Below are 23,289 nucleotides of genomic sequence, written 5' to 3' on the forward strand. Positions count from 1 at the left end.
GTTAGTCGTACTAATTTTTGCACCTAAAACGGTATATTTTCTGTATGATGCGATTTTGAGTGATTGCACATATTAGGACTTGTTTACCAGTTTAGTAGTTTACCGTTTTATTTATATGATAAGGCCGTAATTTTTGCGTTGACTTTCTTTAATAACGACTGCACCGGGACTTTACTTGATGTTTAGTCTAGAAAGACTCGACGTGGACTCAAGTTATTTCACAAAAGACTTGACTGGGACTTAAGTCACTTCAATATGACTTGTTTGCAACACTAATGTGGTTAATAGAGTAATAATATTCGAGTTTGAATAGTTTACCGTTTTACTGGCGTTAAGTGGGTCGGGACTTGACTTTCGACAGGTTATTTATTCATTTTTACACTTGACTTGGACTTCCATTTTTGCGAAAAACTTGCCTGGTGCTGAATTTCTTTCAAAAACAACTTAACTGGCACTTGAGTCTTTTCAAAATGACTTGTTTACAACACTAATTCGGTTAGTAGAACATTAATAATCGGCTGTTTTGTTCCCTGGATTGCACGAATCAAAGAGTTTCGCAAACGAAACCGCAGGCTTTCTGCGTTGGCGTTGACTTTCTGGGACTTAACTTGGACAACCGGTGACTTGGATTGGGACTTGACTTTTTTTTTAAAAGATTTGACATGGACTTAAGTTATTTCACAAATGACTTGACTAGTTATTAGTTCAAATTTACTTGACTTGGACGTTATTTTATAAATGACTTAGCTGGCACTTGAGTCTTTTCAAAATGACTTGTTTACGCCACTTTGGTTTGGTTAGTAGAATATCAGTATTGCGATTTGATGTTCCCGGGTAAATCAAAGAGTTTCGCAAACGAAACCGCAGGCTTTCTGCCACATCAGTGCAATCACTGCGTTGGCGTTTTGTTGCAGAGTTTCTTCGTCAAACACGAACACGTGTCTCTCATCTCCAGTCATGTCCAGCAACTTCTGTCTGTTCACGTCGAGACCATCGAAATTGGTGAAAATCACGAAAATCTATAAATTGAACGTATTGTACAGGGAGTCGAACCGGAACCGAACCGGAACTTTAGGAACCGGTTTTAGGCAATCTTTTTGCGAACCGTAACCGAACCTGAATACTTTATTGTAAAATTTTAAGGAGCCGAACCGGAACTTAACGGAAACATGAACATGAACCTTAACCGAACCCGAACCTGTAAACAAAAGCGGTTCACTCCAGCATGGCGTCACGACTTATGTCTTGCAGAATCAAGTTATGCCATGTCAGAAATTTTATGAAAACAATTTGAATTTTGAATAAAAAAGACGTTGATTTTTTTATTTTTCAGATATTTCAATAATGAGTTGCTGCTTTTTTTAATACGTCACTTAACTTAGACTAAATGATTTACAATTCAAAGATTAGTCTCTACATTTACTAACCCACAATTTTAGATTTAACGTAACTTATATTGTTTCCGAACCGGAACTTTATGAACCGGTTTTGAAATAACAATGATCGAACCGGAGCTGAACCGGAACTTTTAAATTGCTTCGAGCTAAAACCGGAACTGAACCGAATTCTGGCGACGCCGTTCCGATGCTAAGTCCCGGTTAAAAGCCATGATTTGCTAATCAACGCAGACCTTGAAAGGTCAACTTCTCCAAAAAGTATTGATTTAACACAAAGATTGTCTGATGTTACATTTATCACACTTATGTTATTAATTGCTTTGCGATTTTTAGCCTACCAAGAGTAGAAAAGTATTTTGAATGTTTTTATTTATTCTTGCTTAATTAAATGGAGGTTCGATACTCTCGGATCGGAGCCGATAAAAAAAGTGGGAGTATCGGTACACGTCCGATACTAGGGTAGTATCGATAAATTTTAATATATCGAATCTATATCAAAACACAATGCTAATAACCTTTTGCCATGCGAAGCCAGTCATTCTACAAAATATCCAATTGTAAGTGTCAAAACATTTCAACTATTTACCAAAGTTCCTTTTTCGCGAAGTCGCCTTGCCACTTGAGTGACGTCATCATCTGTATTTGACTCGGTGATAATGAGAATCATATCGACGTGATTGTGTCGGTGACCTTCGAACAAAATCTTCTCCTCAACAAACTCGAGGGCGCCCCCAGTGTTCACTTTGCCATCGGCTGAAAATATTTTAAACGGAAAAATAAACTGTTTGGAAGTGTTACTTAAGTTTATACAATGAATTAAATCCATGTGAAGTATTTTTGAATAAATAACAAGTCCATGTCAAGTCACAATTAGAGCAAGTCAATCCCAAGTCAAGTCCTTGCAATACAAAATTAAATTTTAAACTACTAAAATAGGTAAAGTTTTGTGTTAAGAAACCGTAATGATAGAAAACTGCTGCTATAGTTCTTAATGGACCGTTATGGTTGGCCAGTAGGACAAAAGAAAGGTTTGATCACAGATTATACACGTTGCTTATATGTACGTTTCAGTTGCTGTAATGTACGTTGTGGCACAAACAACATTTGATCAGGATTGGATTAACCATTAAGCAAAATAAACACGTATTTAGGGACATAAAAAAATACCAAAAACGAAATATACAGCAAGTAAATTGTTTATTGTGCAAAAGTAAGGATAAAATAGGCTACTCAATTTTATAAAAAAAAGTTTAATGAAAACACTTTATTTTACCCAAGTCAGTTGTCCAAAAAACTTAAGTCAAGTCAAGAAAAATTTTCCAAAAGAAAACTCAAGTCAAGTTATTTCAAAACGGCGACTTAAGTGCAGTCAAGTCAAGTCATGGACTTCAATCATCACAACGCGGCGTTATAAATGAAAAAAAAACTGACTGATAACCTGTACGTCTAAAGTTTTCCGACGCTTTTGCTGTCCTGTTGTGTCCGAAGAAACGACTGATGTCCAGATGCATCGTTCCGCTGTAGAATAAGACCGAGAACCGGACGTTGTCAACGTCCCTTTGCACCATGCTAGGACAACATAGAATGTCAGGATAACCAGACACTTTTTTCCAATCATGTGAAAACTTTAGAGCATAATTTCTGAGGGTTGTATTTAGCCGTAGAAGAAATATCAAATCCCATACAAATGAAACCCATTAAAAACATTAAAAAAAAAGACAAATAACCCAATTTTATAAAACAATTGTCTAATACAAACATCTCATTTCTACACAAGTCATTTTTTTAAACTACTGTTAAGTGCACTTATTATTAAAATGCTATTTACGTTCTTCTTTTTGTTAAATAAGGGTATTTCCTGGGTAAATTTTATAACAAGATTTCAAATAAATTCAATTGAGTTAAAAAAATAATCATATATTTACAAAAGAAGTGTGGAAAAATTTAGGATAAAATAAACTTGTTTTAAAAAAAATAATATTTTTGAAAAAAATGTAGTTTGTAAATTGTGTGAATTTTGTCAAATATTCAAAGTGCAATTCAGCAGTTGACTCACTCGACCATCTTTCTGACCAGCAAGTTCCTTTGTTTCGGGATGTTTTCCTCCGATCTCCGGTGAACAAGGGCTATTATGTCGGCCGGCAGATAAGGCGGACATTCTCCTACGAACATGTACCAGTATTAAGTACAAGTAGATTTATTTTAGCCTTTTTTTTAGTCGAAAAAAATTAAAGTATAAACATATAATTACAATCAACATTTTTATGAGGATAATTTGCAATTTAAATGAAGTTGATTGTGAATAATCAAATGTTATTTAAGTTCAAATTCGTTTCTCAAGAATTCGGTAATTCTAATCTAATTTGAAAAATAAAATTTATTTGATGAAGAAAATACTTTTTTAATGAAGATTAGGATTTTTTTAGTAGTTCGACCAAAGTGGAACGAAGCGTCAAAATAAATTGCAAACCTAGGCACAAAATTATTTTCTGTTATAACTGTGATTTATTTTATGCAAATTACAGTACAGTTACATAAACGTCGTCAAAACAAGTATATTATTTTCCTTCCACTTTTTTCCTTCCCCTTCCACAACACTTTGCTATCCAAAATTCGAACTATGTATTGTAATCTGCAGAACGCTAAAGCCGTATGAATTGTTAGCGAACTAATCTCTCTAATAATCACATGTTAACAGGACTTGACTGGTTTCGTCAATTTTCTTCATTTATTCCAAACTGCGAAACAAATAAACGACTGTGATTTTTGTGTTCTTTGGTATACGTGTATTGAAAAGCAACAGCACGGAAGATACATTCGCATACATGTACAACAGCTGTGATCTAGCCATCGTTTCTTGATTAACGGTTGAAGCTTTCGTATAGCTTTAATACACACAGCATTAATGGAATGTTTCCGTCAGGTATTGTAGATCCCCTTTAGTATGTAGATATTAACAGGATGCAGCAGGCAACGGTGTTGTGGTTGTTTCTCGACTCGGTCCGGTTAAGTCTGTGTATAGCTCAGTTGCTGGTAGAGCGACTGTGCTGGTGAGTTCGAACCTTATCACAGGGTAGTTTTACGTACAGAATGTAGCAGGCAACGGTGCTATTGTTGTTTCTCTACTCGCTCCTCTCTGAGTCTGTGTAGCTCACTTGGCATAGCAACTGCCCCGGTTTGGCCGGAGGCGCGAGTTCGAATCTCACCGCAGGCTAGTTGATTTTCTAACCTGGCCTTGCTTGCGCTAATTTGCTTTGGTATATTAAAGTACCCAGTGTACAATTACAAATTGGCAAATCATAGAGAAAAAGATAAAAGGACGCGGACCGATCCAAAATTAAATTACAATACAAAAACTAACTTCATAAATGTGCAGCAGAACTTTTCGTAAAATGTACAACTTGAAGACAACTTAACACTGCGAGGTTTTCAAGAACATTAGTTCTGAACGTACAGGATTTCTGTTAGTTGTCAAGTTAATTCGATACACATGTTTATTAAACGGCTCGAAACATATTTTTAACTGTTTGCTATTTTTTGCGTTTTGTACATTATTAAATTGATATAAATTAAAGCGTTTCTGGCTTTTAGTTTCGTTTGTATCCGGTTCAGGGCGCTCTTAGTAAACAAGTTAGAGTTTCTCGCAAATGAAGTTGCAAGCTCTTTTCCACATCAGATGAACCAAGCCCTTTGCATTCTTCTTCAGAGATTCCTCGTCGAAAACGAAGATTTGATTTTCATCTCCAGTCATTTCTAGAAGCTTCTTTTTGTCCACGACCACATTGTCGAAGTTTAGGAAAATTGCAAATATCTAAAAAGAAACAGTATTGTTCAGGGTCTTGTTTTGCGTAGGAAGCATTTTAAACCCTTACAGAAGTATAGGTAGCATTATTTTAAAAGTTTCAAATAAAACTGAATAAACTTCTTTCAACTATTAATGCTCCGAAAAAATTATTTCTTCAAAGTTTTGCGATGTTAAAACTACAATCAATATTGTTCACATTTCTTGTTTTTAGTAGAGTGCATTTCCAAGCCCGTACAGAAGTATAGGTAGCATATTTTCAACGTTTCAAACGTGTTGATGTTCATTCTACGCCTAACTACAGCATCCGGTCATTACATTAAGGTTTATTCGAAAGTTCTAGAAAATGCTACCTGTATTGTATTTAATATTATTCTACGCCTAACTACAGCGAGTCAAGTCAAAGCATTCAAGTATACTGTTTATGCCAGTGTTGTGATAACTTAATCAAAACAATTAAGTTCACTTAAGTCAAGCCATTAACTCAGGGGCGGTCAACTTCTTCAGTCGGTGAGCCCGATATGGGAAAATGTAATACTTGACGGGGCCTGCATGTTTCGTCGCACAATGGCGGCTAGTGTTGTACTCTTTAAGTACGGCAACACTTTCATTGCACAGCAAACATACTGCTTTCTTGACTTGAATTGAGTGAAAAGGTATTTGGGCATCCTAGCCTTGTTAAATTTACGACACCTCTTTTTACCTTTACGTTTCTTGGCAAAATAGAAAACAAAATATTGATGTAAATTCTAAATCTAATTTGGGAAGACACAAGACCTAAAAAAGCAATACCTAACGCACAAAAATCAATAATACCATAGTATTAACACCAACGACATAATAAAGCCAAGTACGCAGTAATAACCACGACAGTGCAACTCAATCGTATGAAAAATAAATTTTTTGCAACTTAATCGTCTGAAAAAGACATAAATGTGTCGGAATAAGGCCTAAACAACGCCTAAAACTGTGGTAAGAGGGTATGGGACGATCGGAGTGATTTTGTGTCAAACTTCGCGCGCCTTAGTACGCCTGCTTGGCGCCGCTTTTTGGCACCTGATTTTTAGGCCCTGTTCGGGGTTATTGGTGGGTAATAGGTGGGGTTAAAGGGTCCGGCCCGCGAGCCGTATGTTGCCCGCCCCTGCATTAACTTGAGTCATTACAACACTGCTAGATCACTATAACTGATTCATATAATTACCAATGTTCCTTTTTCCCGAAGCCTCCTTGATATTTGCGCAACGTCGTCATCCGTATTTGACTCAGTGATGACCAGAACCATATCAATGTGATTCCTTCTGTCCCCATGGAACAATTTTTTTTTCTCTACAAACTCCATAGCGCCTCCAGTGTTCACCAAACTGTCATCTAAACGCGAAAAACAAAACGTGGTGATCAAAGTAAATCAGGAAAGCAATATATAGATATTGTAAACATGTAAAATTTAATCAGTGCTAGTTATATATACATATGTAATAATAATTAGGGTTCAATTAAGACGAGTACGTATCAAAGCCCATACAGAAGTATGGTATCATTTTTTTCTTTATTCTTCTTCATTGATGCTAGAAATTAATAAAGAGTTATTGGAAACTTTCAAAATGCTACCTACTTCTGTATTGGCTTTGTTATTTTTATAACGTTGTAGCGTGTCGTTTCATTATTGTGTTCGCGACACGCGACATGCGTCTCTTGTGCCTCGCTGTGTCTCGTTGTGTTGATGTAAGGTCACTCGAATAAACTACGTGCTGCTGAAAGGTTGTGCTTTATGTGCTCCTACAACGTCTTACTACAACCTCAAAGTTCAAATAAAAAGAAACTGATAAATACGCAAACTGTATAATGCAAACGTGGAAAAATTTTCAACCATGTATTGTCGGTAGATGAGTTGTATAAAAACCCTATAAGTTGAATGCTGAAAACCCTTGTTATTTTAGTTACGTAAATTAGTAAAATACATGCTTTAGAATCGTGGACCAAATCGGGGCTCGCCGAAATCGAACAAGGGACTTGGAAGTTAGACTCGATTAAAAAAAATTGCCCTTAGATGTCAGTGCTGCGCATTTTAACAACTTTCACTAAATTTGCGTCATTCCCTAATTTGAGGATTTTTATCAAACTAAATTTTTAACTAAACGCGGCATCCAAAACTCAGGCAAAAAAAGCTTGAAAAAAAGTCAATGTTACATTTCGTAGAAGGTTGTTACATTTCGTAGAAAGGCTTCCCTTACATAGAAGTCCATAAAACCTGGGTAATTTATATTTGGTGGTGGGGGTCCTTGGTTCGCCCCTGAGTATGACTAATTTCTATGTCAGGGGTCGGTTGACTATTTTAACTATTGACTCTATTTTTAACGGAAAACCTTTAAAAATATTGCACATATATTTTTTAACATTTTATTGTTATCGGCAATGTAATAAAAACTTGGAAGAAATTTAAAACAAAATGACGGTATACCAAAAAAACGCGCTCGCTTCGCTCGCCAGGTGTCCCGGACTTAAAAAGGTTAACAAACACTGAACAAGATTAATCATTGAAGCTATCGCGTTTCCTCAAAGTATTCTTATTAAACTTTTTAACGACGTGTGGACTCGAATTTTAAACCAAACAAACGCTTTGCGCCAACACTTTACTGCATCCTTAAATGTAATTAAACACGTTTTCAAGTGCAAAAAATCCGAGGCTCCTTGGACTTTGTCTTTTGTTCTAATAGTTTAACAACACAATTCTTAGTTAACATTGTGTGCGGCCCGCAGACACCTTTCTGAGGTTGGTTTTGGCTCGCGACTAGAAAACGGTTGCCGATCCCCCCTGCTCTATGTGCATTTTGTCCCTTAAGTTGGAAACGGTAAAATAACATCACTCCATTACATCTATACTTTTTAACAAAACTGTATTTAATAGCTTACTAAATGTTTACCTGTTCGCCGAAATGTAACTGTGTCGTCGTTAACTGCTTCGTGGCCATCAAAGAAACTGATGTCAAAATGGATTGTTCCACTGTAGAATAAGACTGAAAATCTCACGTTGTCAGAATCCCAAAGTATTGTGCTACAAAAAACAACTTTTAGTGGGACAATTTAATACGGCAGGACGTATCGGAACATTTAGCCAGTGGTTCTAATCCTTTTTTATCCCATGGACACCGTTAATCGTTTTTGAAGCCTAACTTCACAGTTAAGTTGTTTGCATCACAACTTTAAAGTCTTTTGGTTCCAGGACATGTCACCAATTGCACAAATCAAGTCTCAGCCAAGTCATTTTTAGAGGCTGTCAGCTTCAAGTCAAGTCTTCATTCATATAAAAAAAAACATCATATATTTTAAAAATCGTAAACTCGTCCGATCAGGAGCAATATCTTAACTGGAAAATAACAAGGATGCAACATATAGAAAACAAATTGTTTTACTGGAAAAATGAGATCAATAACCTAATTATTTTCCACAATATTTACTGAAAATACTAAAGGTTAGCCAAAGATATTTGACTCGATAAAGTCCAAGCCCAAATCATTTTTTGTATAAGACTTAGGTCAAGTAAAGTCATTTTGACAAAAAGACTTAAGTCAAGTCAAGGAATTTAAAAACAGTAACTTTGATGCGCTTAAGTGAAATCATTCGCTACAGCACTGGTATATACAGTACGCTCGGTTTAGTTGCTCGCGTCATATTAGCTTAAAGTTTGGTTAAATATAAACTAAAGTCATCCATAATTTTTCCGAAAATTTCAAAATATTAAAAAAGCGAAAACTTCAACTCGATTTTTTAGCTTATTTTAGGAGTTAGTTGGTCGGAACTCTACAATGTTGTTTCTACACCCAAGGCGCATCTTTGCTTAAAGTTTTACATTTTATTTGAACTTTGTTCCAATAGGCTCTAACGATATTCATGCTCATCGTGTTATGAAGGTCTCATTTTCTACTCACTCGATCATGTTTTGAACCATCAAATTTCTTCTCTTGGCCAAATTCTTTTCGTGTCTTTTGTGAGCAAGAACTATGACGTCGGCCGGCAAAAATGGCGGACACGGTCCTGTTAATATTTTCCGGTAAAAACAGGGGTGTCCGAAACAGCATCAATTTCGAAATAGATACCCAAGATGCCGGCAAAAAACTATAAGTAGTTAGATACGAAATCGACATTAGCAAATTAAAAAATGACTTTAGAATTCTACGGAAAAATCCTTAGTAAGATCAAGCAACAAGGTTGTGCTCATGCTATGTTTTTTTAAGAAACTTTAAATCGTTTAAACAATATTAAATTTTGGAGCATTATGGTTGGAGGTTGTAGTAAGTAAGACGTAATAAGAATATCAAAGCCCATACAGAAGTAGATATCAAGTATTTTACGTTGAAAATGATTAAAGAGTTATTCGAAACTTTCAAAATGATACCTACTTCTGCATGGGTTTTGATATTCTTATTACGCCATGTCTTAAATGAATAACGAATTGGCGTAAAAACGCCATCGTGTCGGACAAGTACCGATATACCACAGGGTATCGGGTATCGGCTTTAAACTAGAACACCATCAGCCATCCAAGAAACAATATCTTTCGAAGCAGAGCGTTTGCAAGCTGACTTTTCTATGCGCGAAAATTTTAGCGTGCAACACCAATATAAAAAACACCACTGTAGCTAGCGAGCATTGGTACTTATATTAGTAGCAATTACAATATGTTTGTTTTCGAGTTTGTACTCGAAAAGTCTTTTCAAAACGTTTTGCCATTTTCCTTTTACCGTATGCATCCTGCTTACCGAGGTCGTTAACTGACTATGTTAATCCATAAAGCATTCGTTTTTCCTGCGATGATAGTTTAGTCCAGGGGTGTCCAACCTTTTAGCAGGATGGGCCGCATGGCCACTTTAAAAATTTCGATGGGTTGCAAAACCTCTCAGATTAAAGGGGTGACGTCATAAGTTACGTCATATCGTGACGTCATAGAACAACCTAACTTATAAACACCCGCTCTTCGAGAGTGAACTTATGCGCAAATGTGCAAGTAATCTTGACCTTATTTATTTTTTCGAAAATTTGAGTTTTCACATGTTTGGGCTGAAATATTTCCAACGGTCGGGAAAACACACATTTAGAAAAACACACATCTTACTTAGCAATGATGGGTGCACAAGTGTTTGATGGATGTTGAAATGCGACATAGGACTCGATTATAGTCTCAGAAAAAACATAAGAATAGGCCCACTTCAAATACTGCGCGATCTTCACGTTTTGATGATAGTCGAAACAATTGTTTTGAATAAAGTCTACTGAAAGTGAGAATTAGTGGTGGGCCGCACGTAAATATCAGGCGGGCTGCAGGTCTGACATCCCTGGTTTAGTCGAATTCTACTGCAACTAGACACAACCATTTGAACACCATACTTGTGAGACGTGTTTACTGCTCTTTAAGTTGTTCTATTGAGGTTGATCTCCAATTTGATCTAATCGCGTTAAACTATACCACCTCAAGGTCACTGCAAGTTTAAAGTGCAAAGCATTGTTCACTGCCATTTACCGATAATAATAATAGTGGCACCTTAGAAAATTGGTTTAATTTGAAACCATTTAAGGTACTTGTAAGTATTGAAGCACTTCAAATCAGTTAAACTTTGTGTAAAGGTTTATTAAAATGTCTTCACGTTGCTGACGCCCGTTTTTAATCCCATTGCTACAAATATGCAATCAGTTTATTTACTTGCTTACAACCCATTATATGCATAGTTATGGATATAAAACCATTTGTATAGGTGCTATACAAATGGCTTACTGCACCAGCAAAGAATTGAAAAAGCAAGTAGCATATGCTGACCTATGATTAAGCTGCGCGTTTATATTTGCCAGTCTGGCATACTTGAGGTTAAACAAGCAAGCTGTGCAACATTTTTCGCTGCCTTGGGGCAAACTTTAAACTGTCACGTTGCGTGGTGTTAGGCGCAACACAATGGCTGCAAACTGCATTTTGGCAACAATTAATTACTGCTGCTTCTGATTGTGGTACTATACATGCACTTAATGCTAGTTGCCAGACTTGGACAACCAGATTTATTTTATCTTTTTCAAATTAGTTTTAAGTTAAAATTAGATCATTTTAGTTCAAAATTAAATTAAAATTAGAATTATCGAACTTTGAAAACCGGAATTTGAATTAGAATTTCAACTAAAATAGCCGCATTTTTCTCAAAAAAAAATCTCTCTCGTTTAATTTGAAAACTAGAGTTTATCTAGTTGGCACTACATGCACTCAATGTTATTCGCTGCTGCATTAGAACTATATTACTTTGAAGCAAGACTAAAAGCACAGTTATATAAATAACTATCGAAGCTTTTACCAATGTATTTCAGCAGTAATTCTTACCATCTGACTTTAGGTAAACCATACTCACTTGTACAGCACGGTTTTTTGCTGCTCCATTTTCCGTTTCTCAAACAGGTAGCTTCGCTTACGTTGGAAGGATTCAGTGAATATTCATCTTCTTTGCACGAAAACTCGCATTTTGATCCGAGTTTGTTGGAGTCGGAGCATTTCACCTGGTCGTGTGCAGAACTCTTAGTTGTCCAACTTGCACAGCCAAGACCACTGGCTAAAAAGATGTTTTTGGGGTGGGGGTGGTGAAAATGTGTTTTTTAAGTTGTCATCTGAATAGGACAACTGCCTAATAGTGTAGTAGTATATCAGTGTTGTGCACTAAAGTCACGTTTGTTATATGACTTTGCATGAATTAAGTATCTTACCGTAAGTAAAATGACTTAGCTTGACTTAAGTCTTTAGAACTAATTTCTTGATTTCTGTAAAAACGACTTGTTTTAAAGAAGAATTTTTTTCAAAAAATTGGTTATTTATAATATTTTTTGCACATAAAACAATTTTCCTGCTGTATCGCGCGTTTTTTTTAATTTTTTAGTCAATTTGTTATCCTCATCGAACAAGTGTACCGATTTTTTTTAATTCAACGTTTATTTTTTATGAAGGACTTGACTTGGACTTAACTTGCTCTAGTCATAATTTAACTGGGACTGGGCAACTGATGATTAGACTGGTAATTGACGTGTTATTTATCCTAAAAGACTTGACTTGGACTTCAGCCATTTTAAAATTACTTGACTTGGACTTTAGTCTTTCAAAATGACTTATTTACAACACTGTATAGCATAGTATGGACAGAATCTTGGTAAATAAAAAACCTCAGGAATATTAAACGAAACATTGCTATGATGAAAAATAAAAAATAATGTCTTGACTTAAGTGCACTTGAGTCATTGTTTTTAAATGATTTGACTTGAATTAAGTCTTTTGGGCAAAATGACTTGACTTGACTTTAGTCTTTTGGGCGAATGACTTGACTTGACTTAAGTCTTTTGGGTGAATGACTTGACTTGACTTAAGTCTTTTGGGCAAAATGACTTGACTTGACTTAAGTTTTTTGGGCAAATGACTTGACTTGACTTAAGTCATTTTGACAAATGACTTGGGTTAAAATAAATTGTTTTAATTAGGCGATTATTTATAAAATTGCGTTATTTATCCCAATCTTTGCACATAAAAGAATTTGCTTGTAATATATTGTTTTTATGTTATTTTTTACTTGAGCTGCTCATAATAATCGGAGGGGTTTTCATAATTTAAAGTTTTATTTTTTTGGCAAGGGCTGGACTTGAAGTTGACTTGTTCTAATTATGACTTGACTGGGACTTGAATTAGGCAACCGATGACTAGGACTTGACTTGTCATTTATTCAAATTAAACTTAAGTTATTTTACGAATGACTTGACTGGAACTTTTGAGTCATTTCAAAATGACTTGTTTACAATACTGCTACGAAGGCAGAATTTACTTCAAATCTAACAGAAGTCACACGAATACCAAAGCCCATATAGAAGTACATTTTAAACGTTACCTACTTCTATGTGGTCTTTCCATATTCCTACTATATAGGTTATGCTTCAAATTTAAACTCACTTGAACCACACGATTCTTCCTTGTTACAAAGATGACCTTCGCAGCAGCAATGACACACAGAGAAAATACCCTGGTCGTTGCACGTTAGGCCGTTTCCTTGCCTATTCTGGAACGAACATGAACAAGAAGTTACAATTAGTGGTGCAAAACAGTGGCGTAGCAAGCTGAAAAAAATTTTTTTTTGGGGGGGGGCAAAAAATTGGAATTTTTGTTTAGCTTTTGTCATTGTATTAACTGCTGTAACGAACACAAATAACAATGTTAGCAGACCGTTTCGAGCAGCAATTGACTGAGTGTTAACGCAATACTCAAAAAACAGTCAAAGAGCAAAAACTGTCTAAAAGTAGTAAAACTACATTATTGTATAGCAAACGTTATATTAACTACATCGTTTGTGACGTAACAATGCATGACAATTGAAGGTGTGGCATGCCTGTGATCGACTTTTGTGGTACTGCTCATAAATGCTACAAAACAAATGATTAAGAGTAAACTATTTATAATTTTTTTTTTTGGGGGGGTATGGCCCCTCAGCCCCCCCTGGCTACGCCATGGTGCAAAATACCAAATGCGAAAACGAAATGTGTACTCAAAAACGATAGCGAGCTTCTTGCTAAAAAACATTAATTGGAAGAGCTATTCACCCGGACACCAAAGTACTTCAAATCGACATAGAAACACGAGCGGGTGCAAACGTAAAACAGCGATCCGATTGAATAAAGTTCTGAGGTTATTTACCCGGCTAACAGAGTAATTTAAATTAATTCCTAAATAAATCATAAAAAATATGCAAAAGTCGAAAAATTAAATATAATTCTACCACCACCCGAACCGAAATGCTACACTCCAACCCTAACCCAATTAATGCATAATCACGTATGGGTGAAAGCGTAAAAAACGATCCGGTCAAATAAGGTATCTCTTGAGGTTATTTAACCGGCGAACAAAGTAAATTAAATCGATTTTCGAAAAAAAATCATTGAAATTATGCAAAGGTCGAAAAATTAAATCTAATACTATCACCTAAACCCAAACGCTAAGCGCAACCCTAACCCAAATTAACAAATAATTACGTATTTGGTGCAAGCGTAAACGGGCGTTGCGATTAAATAGCCACTGCCCACTTCCATGTTTTGTCAGACCAAAATTGGTTTTGTTTAGTGTTTTTTTTTCGAAATATTATCTAGAATTAATGTTTGCCAAGAAATCAATTATATTAAAAATATTTTTATTTAAAATAATGTCGATTTTCTCTACATTTTTGGCTTTAAAATGTATCATCAAGCTACATCACAGATACATTTCGAAAACAACATACATTACATTTCGAAACAAACCAGGTTTGCGCGGAACGAAATTGGGAACAATACTAGGAGCACAATGCAAATTCCTATATGAAGAATCTCCAACTAAATACCTGCTTTCGATCGTTATAGCAAGCTTGCTCTTGTTTGCAACTCTTCCAAATAGAAGTCTTGCCGAAAAACCTTCGTTTTACGGTGGAACAAACATCCTATAACAGAGAATCAAACATCTACCCTTTGAACATATTTTATACTGGAAATAAACTATATTAGATATTGTAGTATTGACCAGGAAGTCGAACCGAAACCGAACCCAAACTTTAAACCGGTTTTGGGCCGTTATTTTTTTACTTCAAATAAAACGTTGCTTTTTTATTATTTCTGAATTGGTCCGAACCGAGACCGGATTTCAACCGTATTCCGGAAAAATCCTTGAACCCAACCGAACCTGATCCGGTAAGTCAAACGGTTCGACTCCCTGATATTATTACCATCTAACAAATTAAAAACAAAATATCATGGTGTAAAAGAAATTATAATGTAATAATCTAATTCATTAAAACAGAATAAAAAACTATTATTTTGCACCTGAGTAATTAAACAATTTAACTCTCTCACAGCTAAATAATGCACTAAACATGCACCGAGTGTTAAAAAAATGTATTTTGTGTTTTTTTAACCAGGGTCGCTTGCACACTTAAGCGGTGCGCGAAATGTTCCTAGGGGGTGCGGGGATGCTGAATTAGGCAGAGAAAATGTATTACTGTAATTCATTTCTTTGCACAGCTGGATGTAAGACTAAATCACAATCATTTTTGTATTGTGTTACTGTGTTATCAGTTAATTGTATAAAAATTAAACTTCAGTGGTTTTGTGATTTAAGCAATTCTTCAACGTTGGTGCGAGAATTGGTTGGTGATTTGAAAGGTGTGCAGCAAAAAAAAAAAGTTAAAAAATCCTGTTCGAGATGCTAGCTATCCTTTCTTTTTTTAAAAATATGACTTTTAGCTATAGGCTATTTAGCGGCAAACCCTGATTGACATAAACCTGTTCGTTTCTGCATTTCATCCAGCTTCCGAGAGCAGCACATTTTTTCTCGTTGGATGCATTGTCACAAGTCCAACAAGTAAGACTCACCACCCCAGTCCACAACAAACCTGACAAAGTATATAGATTAGTGAGTATGTCGGGACAGTCGCCGTTCATAGTAATTGATAAAGTAAAATTTGACAAAGAAAAATCAATATGAACGAAAAATTTAGTATAGAAGGACGGCCAGTCCAGTGTTGCAATGACACTTAAGTAACTAGTTTGAAATAAATTGACTTGACTTAAGTTTTTCGGACAAATGACTTGACTTGACTTGGCATAACTTAAAGTCTTTTGGGCAAATGATTTGACTTGACTTGGCATAACTTAAAGTCTTTTTGGCAAATGAATTGACTTGAGTCTTTTGGACAAATGACTTGACTTGACTTAAGTATTTCGGACAAATGACTTGACTTGACTTGGCATAACTTAAAGTCTTTTGGACAAATGACTTGACTTGACTTAAATCTTTTGGACAAATGACTTTACTATAACCGACTTAGGTCATTCGGACAAATTACTTGACTTGACTTAAGTTTTTTGGAGTTTACTTAAGTCTTTTGGCCAAATAACTTGGGTTTGAAGTAACGCGTTTTTGTATTTTTTGTCCTAATTTTGGCACATAAAAATATTTGCTTGCTATATGTTGCGTTTTTTTGTACATTTTAATTCGTTTATTGCTCATAATAATCGTACGAGTTTAAAAATTCAAATAGTTTAACGTTTTATTTTTATGACAAGAAAAATTGACTTGCTCTAATTACGACTTGACTTGTTATTTATTCAAATATACTTGACACTTGGACGTTATTTTAGAAATGGCTTTACTGGGACTTAGGTATTTTAAATGATCCGAACACGAAGGTTGTAAAAAAATCAACTTTATTCAACAAAAGCAGAATACTGTATAGTTACGCAAAAACGCACCATCAGTTCTGCTAATTTCTGTAAACACAACGAAAACACCGAAGTTTTATATGAATATAAAAATACTAACAAGTCTAAAAAACCAATAACAGAATTGCAATGCTGTACAGTCCAGGTGTAAACCAATAGTGAAGTTAAAATTGCAAAAGAAAAACAGCTATAATAAAAGGGAACCGCAATGCCTGAAGCAAAACACCGCCAAGAAATCGCAAAGAAATCATGAGGTCGCGCAAAAACAGTGGGTCAAGAAAAAAGTCAATCTTTTAAATGACTTGTTTGCAACACTGCGCCAGTCTACTAATTGTGTTTATAGCATTTGCTGCGGTAAAACCAGTCTTGTTGTTACGTCACCATTAAGTTTGTGTTTAATCAATGAGCAATCTTACATTCAATCAAATTGCGTTGTTCGAAAACAAATGTAACATACGACGAATAAAGACTTATTTTTTGCGTAAATCCGAATATTTTAACAAAAATTTAAAATAATCTAAAATAATCTTTGACAGTTTTCCAATTTGAACGTGATTCTAGTTGAAAGGTTGGAAACCAGTTGCTTTGGTTATGTACAATTCGTTATTTTGTCGTAAATTTCGCATATCCTTACATTAAACTTCATTACAAGTATGTTTTTAAGTTTAATGGTGAAAATAACGGCCCAAATAGACGTTAAAAGCGATCACTGATGATGGCATTAGAAATTGCCGAAACATTTGAAAATAAAGCATGTCGCTTTTAACGTCTATTTGGGCCGTTATTTTCACCATTAAACTTATGAACAGATCCGTATATAGTGTTCCAAAGTATGTTTTAAACATTAAAAGTCTTACTATTGAGCCGATGTTTCATTTTCTTTAAATATCAAACCCACATCGAAGTAGTAGCTTACTTTTAAACCATAATAAAGAGATATTCGAAACGTTTGAAACGTTTCTACTTCTACATGGGATTGAAATTTCTGCTATACGTCTAACCAAAACATTCAACCAATATGCTTACAACATTTTTTTAAGTTTATGTACTTATCTTTAACACCTGGACTAACAGATTTATGTTTCTAAAATTGTTTAATCTTATTTCTTACTACTTTTTATTTGACTGTGTTTGCAATCGGATTAGACTATTTACATTTTAGTGTTCAGCAAAAATAAAACTTCATCTTATTACCACACTCAATATTTCTTTTTGACAGCAAAACGTTTTTAACTTTATCTGATTAGCGCAATTGTAAGTTTTTCGCTAGCAAAACTTTTTTCACTTTTTATGAGCGTAGTAACAATAATTAATGAGAAAGTTGTTAAATTTCACAGTTAACATACAGCCAAAAAATCCTTTTTATTATATTATTTAGGCTACTTAGTCCTACCTTGCAGCAATAGAATTCTGTACAGCATTCTTGTCTTTGCCAAAAGCTGCTTAGCTTTGCTTGCCTTGTTACGAATACATCAGCAAAGTATTATAAGTCAGAAGAGAACTGGTTTAGCCTCGGGACCTACAATATTTACCACAAGAGCGTGTCGTTTTGTTATTATTACTTTATGTGGCTTCATTATAACTTAGCTGCACTATTTGGTGCGTTGCTTTAAATACGATTTTTTTTTTACACAATCAGAATTGGAAACTTAAATCTTTTAAATCAAAAAAATAAATAAATTTAAAAAAAAAACTAAACTATAATTCGAATATAATTGGAGTTGTGACTTTAAATACGTTTTTTACATAAATATTATCAAACCATAGTCAGCGTTATCTTTTGAATAAAAATTAAATGAATATATATAAACTTTACTGCACTATATGTTGTATATATTTGGCGCCGTGGCTTTGAATCAGGGGAGTACAACGTGCGGATACCCTTAGCACTCAACCTAATAAAAATTGGGACAGAGGCCACCCAAAAAGTCCTAAATTTGGTGCGCCGGTGCGATGTAGGTGAACATACAAAGGGGTGAGCCATAACTTATAATAAAATAAATGATTGTATGCAACGCAGGTATTTCATAGCAACAAGCAAGGCTTTCTACAACGAGTTGCGACCTTTGCCTATTTTACCCCTTTCGCAATTGTTGTGTTTACGTTGGGCGTGCCTGTCGGGTATTTTGACCAACAACCCACGCCCAACAATAAAATAACAGCTATCGTGTCATTGTATGTTCACAATACCAAACGTGGAAATTACCAAAATTAACAATTACTTTTGGTGTGATAACATTACACTGTGCGGTTCAAAATGTGCGCACATTGTGAAAAAAATGCGCAAATTTTGAAGGCATTTTTCCCGTCTCCTCGATGTTGCACCCGTGGTTCAAACTAGGACGTATTGCTATTCGAAAATTGCAAATTTTTATCCTGCCTACCAAGTTTACAAAAGTTGTACTTCTCCAAACAAAACTAATTAAAGAGTCTCTTAAATTTTAAAAGACAATACTGTGACTTGGACTAGACTTTTGTTTATTGAAAATGACCCTTTTATTGAAAATAAATTGGATTCAGATTTTCTTGCAAACTTGCAAAAAAAAATTTAAAAGTTTAATTCTAAATGGTAAACAAATAATTATATCTACAATAACCGCGATAATGTACGAAGTCTAAAACAATCCATCAAGCTGTGGGCTCTTTATCACTATTCCAAGTTACGTTGTAACATGTTAAACTGCTAGCCTCATGTTATATCCCATAATTATAGAAGATAAGCTAAGCAATCCGAAAGTAATGTTACGGATAGCGTAAGATTACAGACGTTATTTTGCCCACAAACAGTTATCTTAAATAGGTATAGGCCTACTGATAGATACGGTGCCATAACAGCAAACGACCCGCGTTTATAAAGGATGTTGATAAAAGTATTTTTATTGCGTTTTGTTTTAATTTTGTTAATTGGAAGACAATTTTAATTTGCCATCATTAATCTGCGCAAAATAACGTCTAAACAATAGGCTATCTTGTTTCCAAAGTATTTAGAATAGAGATATTTTGTATATGTATCACAAAGCACAGAACAACATACGAAAAGCTCATTTTGCACTTTTGTTTTAAACTAAAACAAAATCATTTAACGTAGTTAGATTTTATTTTAGGCCGTTTTGACTTTTAAATTGAAATTGACTTGCTGCTATGGCTTCGACTTAGACTGGGAATAGATTTGGGCTAAATATTGATACTGGGACGCCAATTGTAATTTATTGGAAATGACTTATCATGGATTAAAGTTGTTTCGAAATTGACTTCCTGCCATGGCTTCGACTTGGACTGGGACTAGATTTGAACTAAAAACTGCTACTGGAGCAACAATTCTACTTAGGCTACTGGAAATGACTTAACTTGGATTTAAGTTGGTTTAAAATTGACTTGTTTACAACACTGATGCAAAATATCTTGCTCTCAACCTATTACAGATATTTTTAATCCGCATCACCAACTACATCACAACATACAAAAGTCTATTTTGTGCTTTAGTTGCAAACTCAAAGTTGATGTATTTATTCGAGGTCTTTGTGATTTCTGAGTTGAATAACCTTAGTCGTTTGTCTTTACATGAAGTTAAAGTGTCTCGCAAATGAAGCCGCAAGCTTTTTTCCACATCAGATGAACCAAACCCTTAGCGTTCTTCTTTAGAGAATCCTCGTCGAACACAAATATTTGAATTTCATCTCCAGTCATTTCTAGAAGCTTCTTTTTGTCCACGACCAAATTGTCGAAGTTTAGGAAAATTGCAAATATCTAAAAACAAAGCTGTATGTTATTTGATGGCAAGTTCGCATTTCTTGTATTTTATTATTTTATTATTTTGGGAGAAATGAGCAATATCGACATATTAGTTCAACAACTGTGATCTAGCCATTCTTAAGCTTCAAAATAAAGTTGTTTGTACTAACAGAATGTGTCAAGCATTGGCGTATGGTTGTTTCTCGACTCGTTCCTCTATAAGACCGTGTAGTTTAGTTGGTAGAGCGACGGCCAAGTTGTGGCCGGAGGTTATGAGTTCGAACCTCACTGCACGCCAGACATTTTCTGTCTGTATTGGCTTCGCGTAAACTTTGATACGTACACGGTAATTTTTGGTCAAAAGAGACTTCAAAAGGGTTAGCTCACAGTTGTTGTTGAACGCGTATGTGTGTGGATCTTTGGTTAAAAAAATATCGTTTTCTATAACTAGATACTTTTTAACCAAACATGTTATTTTTACAATCTATATTTTTTTGTTTCTATGTCGAAATTTTTACTGCAAATTCTGCACTTGTTTAGTAGAACTGTTTTACTTTGGAGACGTTCTGCAAAGTACAATCATTTGTAATGAATCCAAACTATTTAATACTATGGTGGTAATTAATTAACGTTTTGCATAGTACATTTGTCCTCAACTCAATGGAAATTTACAAACATAGTTGTAAACATAACTGCAAGCATTTATCACTGAAATAGAGTTGAGATAGAAAACAGAATCATCGTACGGCGCTATAAAAAAATAAAACGACGCACACTTGAGAGCAAAGTCCATCAACTTTGTACCAATGACTAAAGTCAGGTCATTCCAAAAAATGGTCTTACATCATAACTAGGGCGATTATTTGATGACTTGTCGAAAAAGTCAAATTTTTGTCAAAATTTACACGTTAGGTCAAAATTTGTTAAAATTATTGCAAATCAAAATCGATTCAAAATGCACATAAGACGTTTACAAAATTATAAAAAAATATAGTCAGCTTTTTGAAACTGTCGTTCACTTGAAATTTTATCAAAAACTAATAGTTTTGATAAAAAGCTTTTCAAGAATCCAATACAATTTGCCTTTATACAGTACCACCTGATTTCTCTAATAGTTTTGAGTTATATTCAACGACATTCTAACTGTACTGCGTGGACATAAAAATAAAATTAAGTAAATTGCCTTAATAAAAACAAATTAACTGTTTCCAACTTAAGACTTTTATGTTTAAGAAATTCTTGAAGTCTGTTTTCGCGCAAAATTGAGGTATAGATTTCGCATTTTTTTCCCGTTTATTGCGGCGGTTTTAACAGTAACCAAATATATTTACGTTGAACGCAATATGGTACAGAAATTACGTATTTAAGGTTTTACGCCTGTCAGTGGTTCCAAACTTTGTTGCATTATAAAACAAAACTGTGTAAAACAGTAATTTAATCTCACAAGACAAAGTATTAAACTTGTTTCTTTAAAAATTGCTTTTTGGTTAGCCTACATACTTTGTTGTATGAAAAATCTTCAAGCGCAATTACCTGCGTGGAAATAAAAACAAAAAAGTATATTGCCTTAATTAAAATAAATCTTAATGTTTCCAACTTACGAATTTTATGTTTAAGAACTTCTCGACGTATGTTACCGCGCAAAATTAGATAGAGTTTGCAAAATATCGCATTTAATGCGGCGGTTTTAATAGTTACCAATTTCAGTTTCAAACGAGATTTTACTTACGTTGGACGCAGTTTTAGTTTACGACGACGAACAATTAGATGTTTTACAGTCGCGCAGATAAATGCAATATTTATGAGACGCCATCCGATTAAATGCCGCTTCCACACAGGCTAAAGATGTGACTCTCAATTGCGGAAAGCATTTTTAGCCCATTACAGGCACAATCAGATATTAAAATGTTTTATTTAGGCAAAATTAGAATGTTGAAAAAATTAAAATGTTTACCACTTTATACACTATTTAGCCCTCTAGCCAGGATTTTACGCTGTCCGTAACATTACTTTTTAGTAACATGATAAATTGCCTTTTTAAATCAAGATGTACAACGTTCCAAGTGTAGACTTAAGTTTAAAACTTCTAGCAGTATGTTTAACTACGCAAAATATAGGCAGAATTTGAAAAATATCGTCTTTGTTGTCGCACTTTGAACACAAAGCAAATTTACTTTTCAAACGAGGTTATCCTACGTTGGACGCAGTATGGTACTTATACCGGGTTACGCATTTGCTTAAATATTGTGCAATTTGAACTATTGCTGCTACGACTTAAGGTTTTGCGTTTGTTAGTGATTTTCGATCTATATATCACGGGTTTCCGCTACGTAAAATATTGTAGACGTGTTTATAACTTAAAGTTGTGCGTTCAGTCGTTCCATTTAATTTAATTTGATGTTAAATATCCCAATATATATATATTTTTTAAATCCTCGTTTACAACATGTGGCTTCAGAAAGCTTACACATTGCTGTTACCGCGCAAATTAATGTTTAAATGGTCACAATATTGTTGCTGCTTTCACAAAATCCGCACCCTACTTTAATTTTGATAAAGTATTTACACGACCCATTTTATACACAATACGAAAGTTACTTTCGGTTACATGTTAAATTACACATTTATTTACACCTACACGGATATGGTACATCATGATATGCGATGGTAATCAACAATGGACAACTTAATGTCTTCATACATTTTTAGCCACATAAAATTAGGGCATTGCAGGAATGTATGTAATATATCGCGCTTATTGCAAAAGGCTGCATATTTAATTATTGTTAGAAGTAATTAGTAATTACCCTATTTAACCTGGGCAACGCCGAGTTAAATCCCTGCTATCGCATTTAAAATGTTTCAGCTTTCTACACTTGAACTTGCTGGAAACATTAACGGCAAGCCAGGAATAGACGCTTTGTCCAAGTGCAACATTGATCAGCTTGTCTTGACTTCATATGTGATCCATGAAGGCAAACTATCCAAGCATGGTAATGTCGTGATTGAAAATCATGAAACTGATCTGATGGAAAAACTGGTTGTGAACAAATCTAAGGTAAGAGTTAGCGCAATAAATTGCAAAATCTACCAGAATTTGCGTGATTAAAC

At 34.7% G+C, this 23,289-nt stretch overlaps 1 protein-coding gene across 1 annotated transcript; it reads right to left on the reverse strand.

Annotated features, from left to right (window-relative positions):
* Positions 1-839: 839 nt before the first annotated feature.
* On the reverse strand, positions 840-20,133 carry LOC146141521 (collagen alpha-5(VI) chain-like). Its single transcript, XM_083390162.1, has 13 exons — positions 20,070-20,133; positions 15,508-15,617; positions 14,574-14,669; positions 13,157-13,262; positions 11,583-11,780; positions 9,126-9,231; positions 8,121-8,251; positions 6,401-6,567; positions 5,034-5,208; positions 3,454-3,559; positions 2,836-2,966; positions 1,984-2,150; positions 840-1,019 (listed from the first exon to the last, which is right to left on the reverse strand). Exons 1-13 carry the CDS (start codon positions 20,131-20,133, stop codon positions 840-842), a joined length of 1,737 nt encoding a protein of 578 aa, XP_083246288.1.
* Between the last annotated feature and the right edge of the window lie 3,156 nt (positions 20,134-23,289).

This window comes from Ascidiella aspersa, chromosome 5 (genome assembly GCF_963924565.1).
Source record: "Ascidiella aspersa chromosome 5, kaAscAspe10.2, whole genome shotgun sequence".
Taxonomy (NCBI): domain Eukaryota; kingdom Metazoa; phylum Chordata; class Ascidiacea; order Phlebobranchia; family Ascidiidae; genus Ascidiella; species Ascidiella aspersa.

Coding starts and splice junctions, on each gene's coding strand:
- LOC146141521 (XM_083390162.1), bottom strand. CDS start 20,133: ATGACTGGAGATGAAATTCAAATATTTGTGTTCGACGAGGATTCTCTA. Junction 9,232..11,582: donor CAAAAAACCGTGCTGTACAA/GTGAGTATGGTT, acceptor AAATATTAACAG/GACCGTGTCCGCCATTTTTG. Junction 6,568..8,120: donor AGTTACATTTCGGCGAACAG/GTAAACATTTAG, acceptor TTTCGCGTTTAG/ATGACAGTTTGGTGAACACT.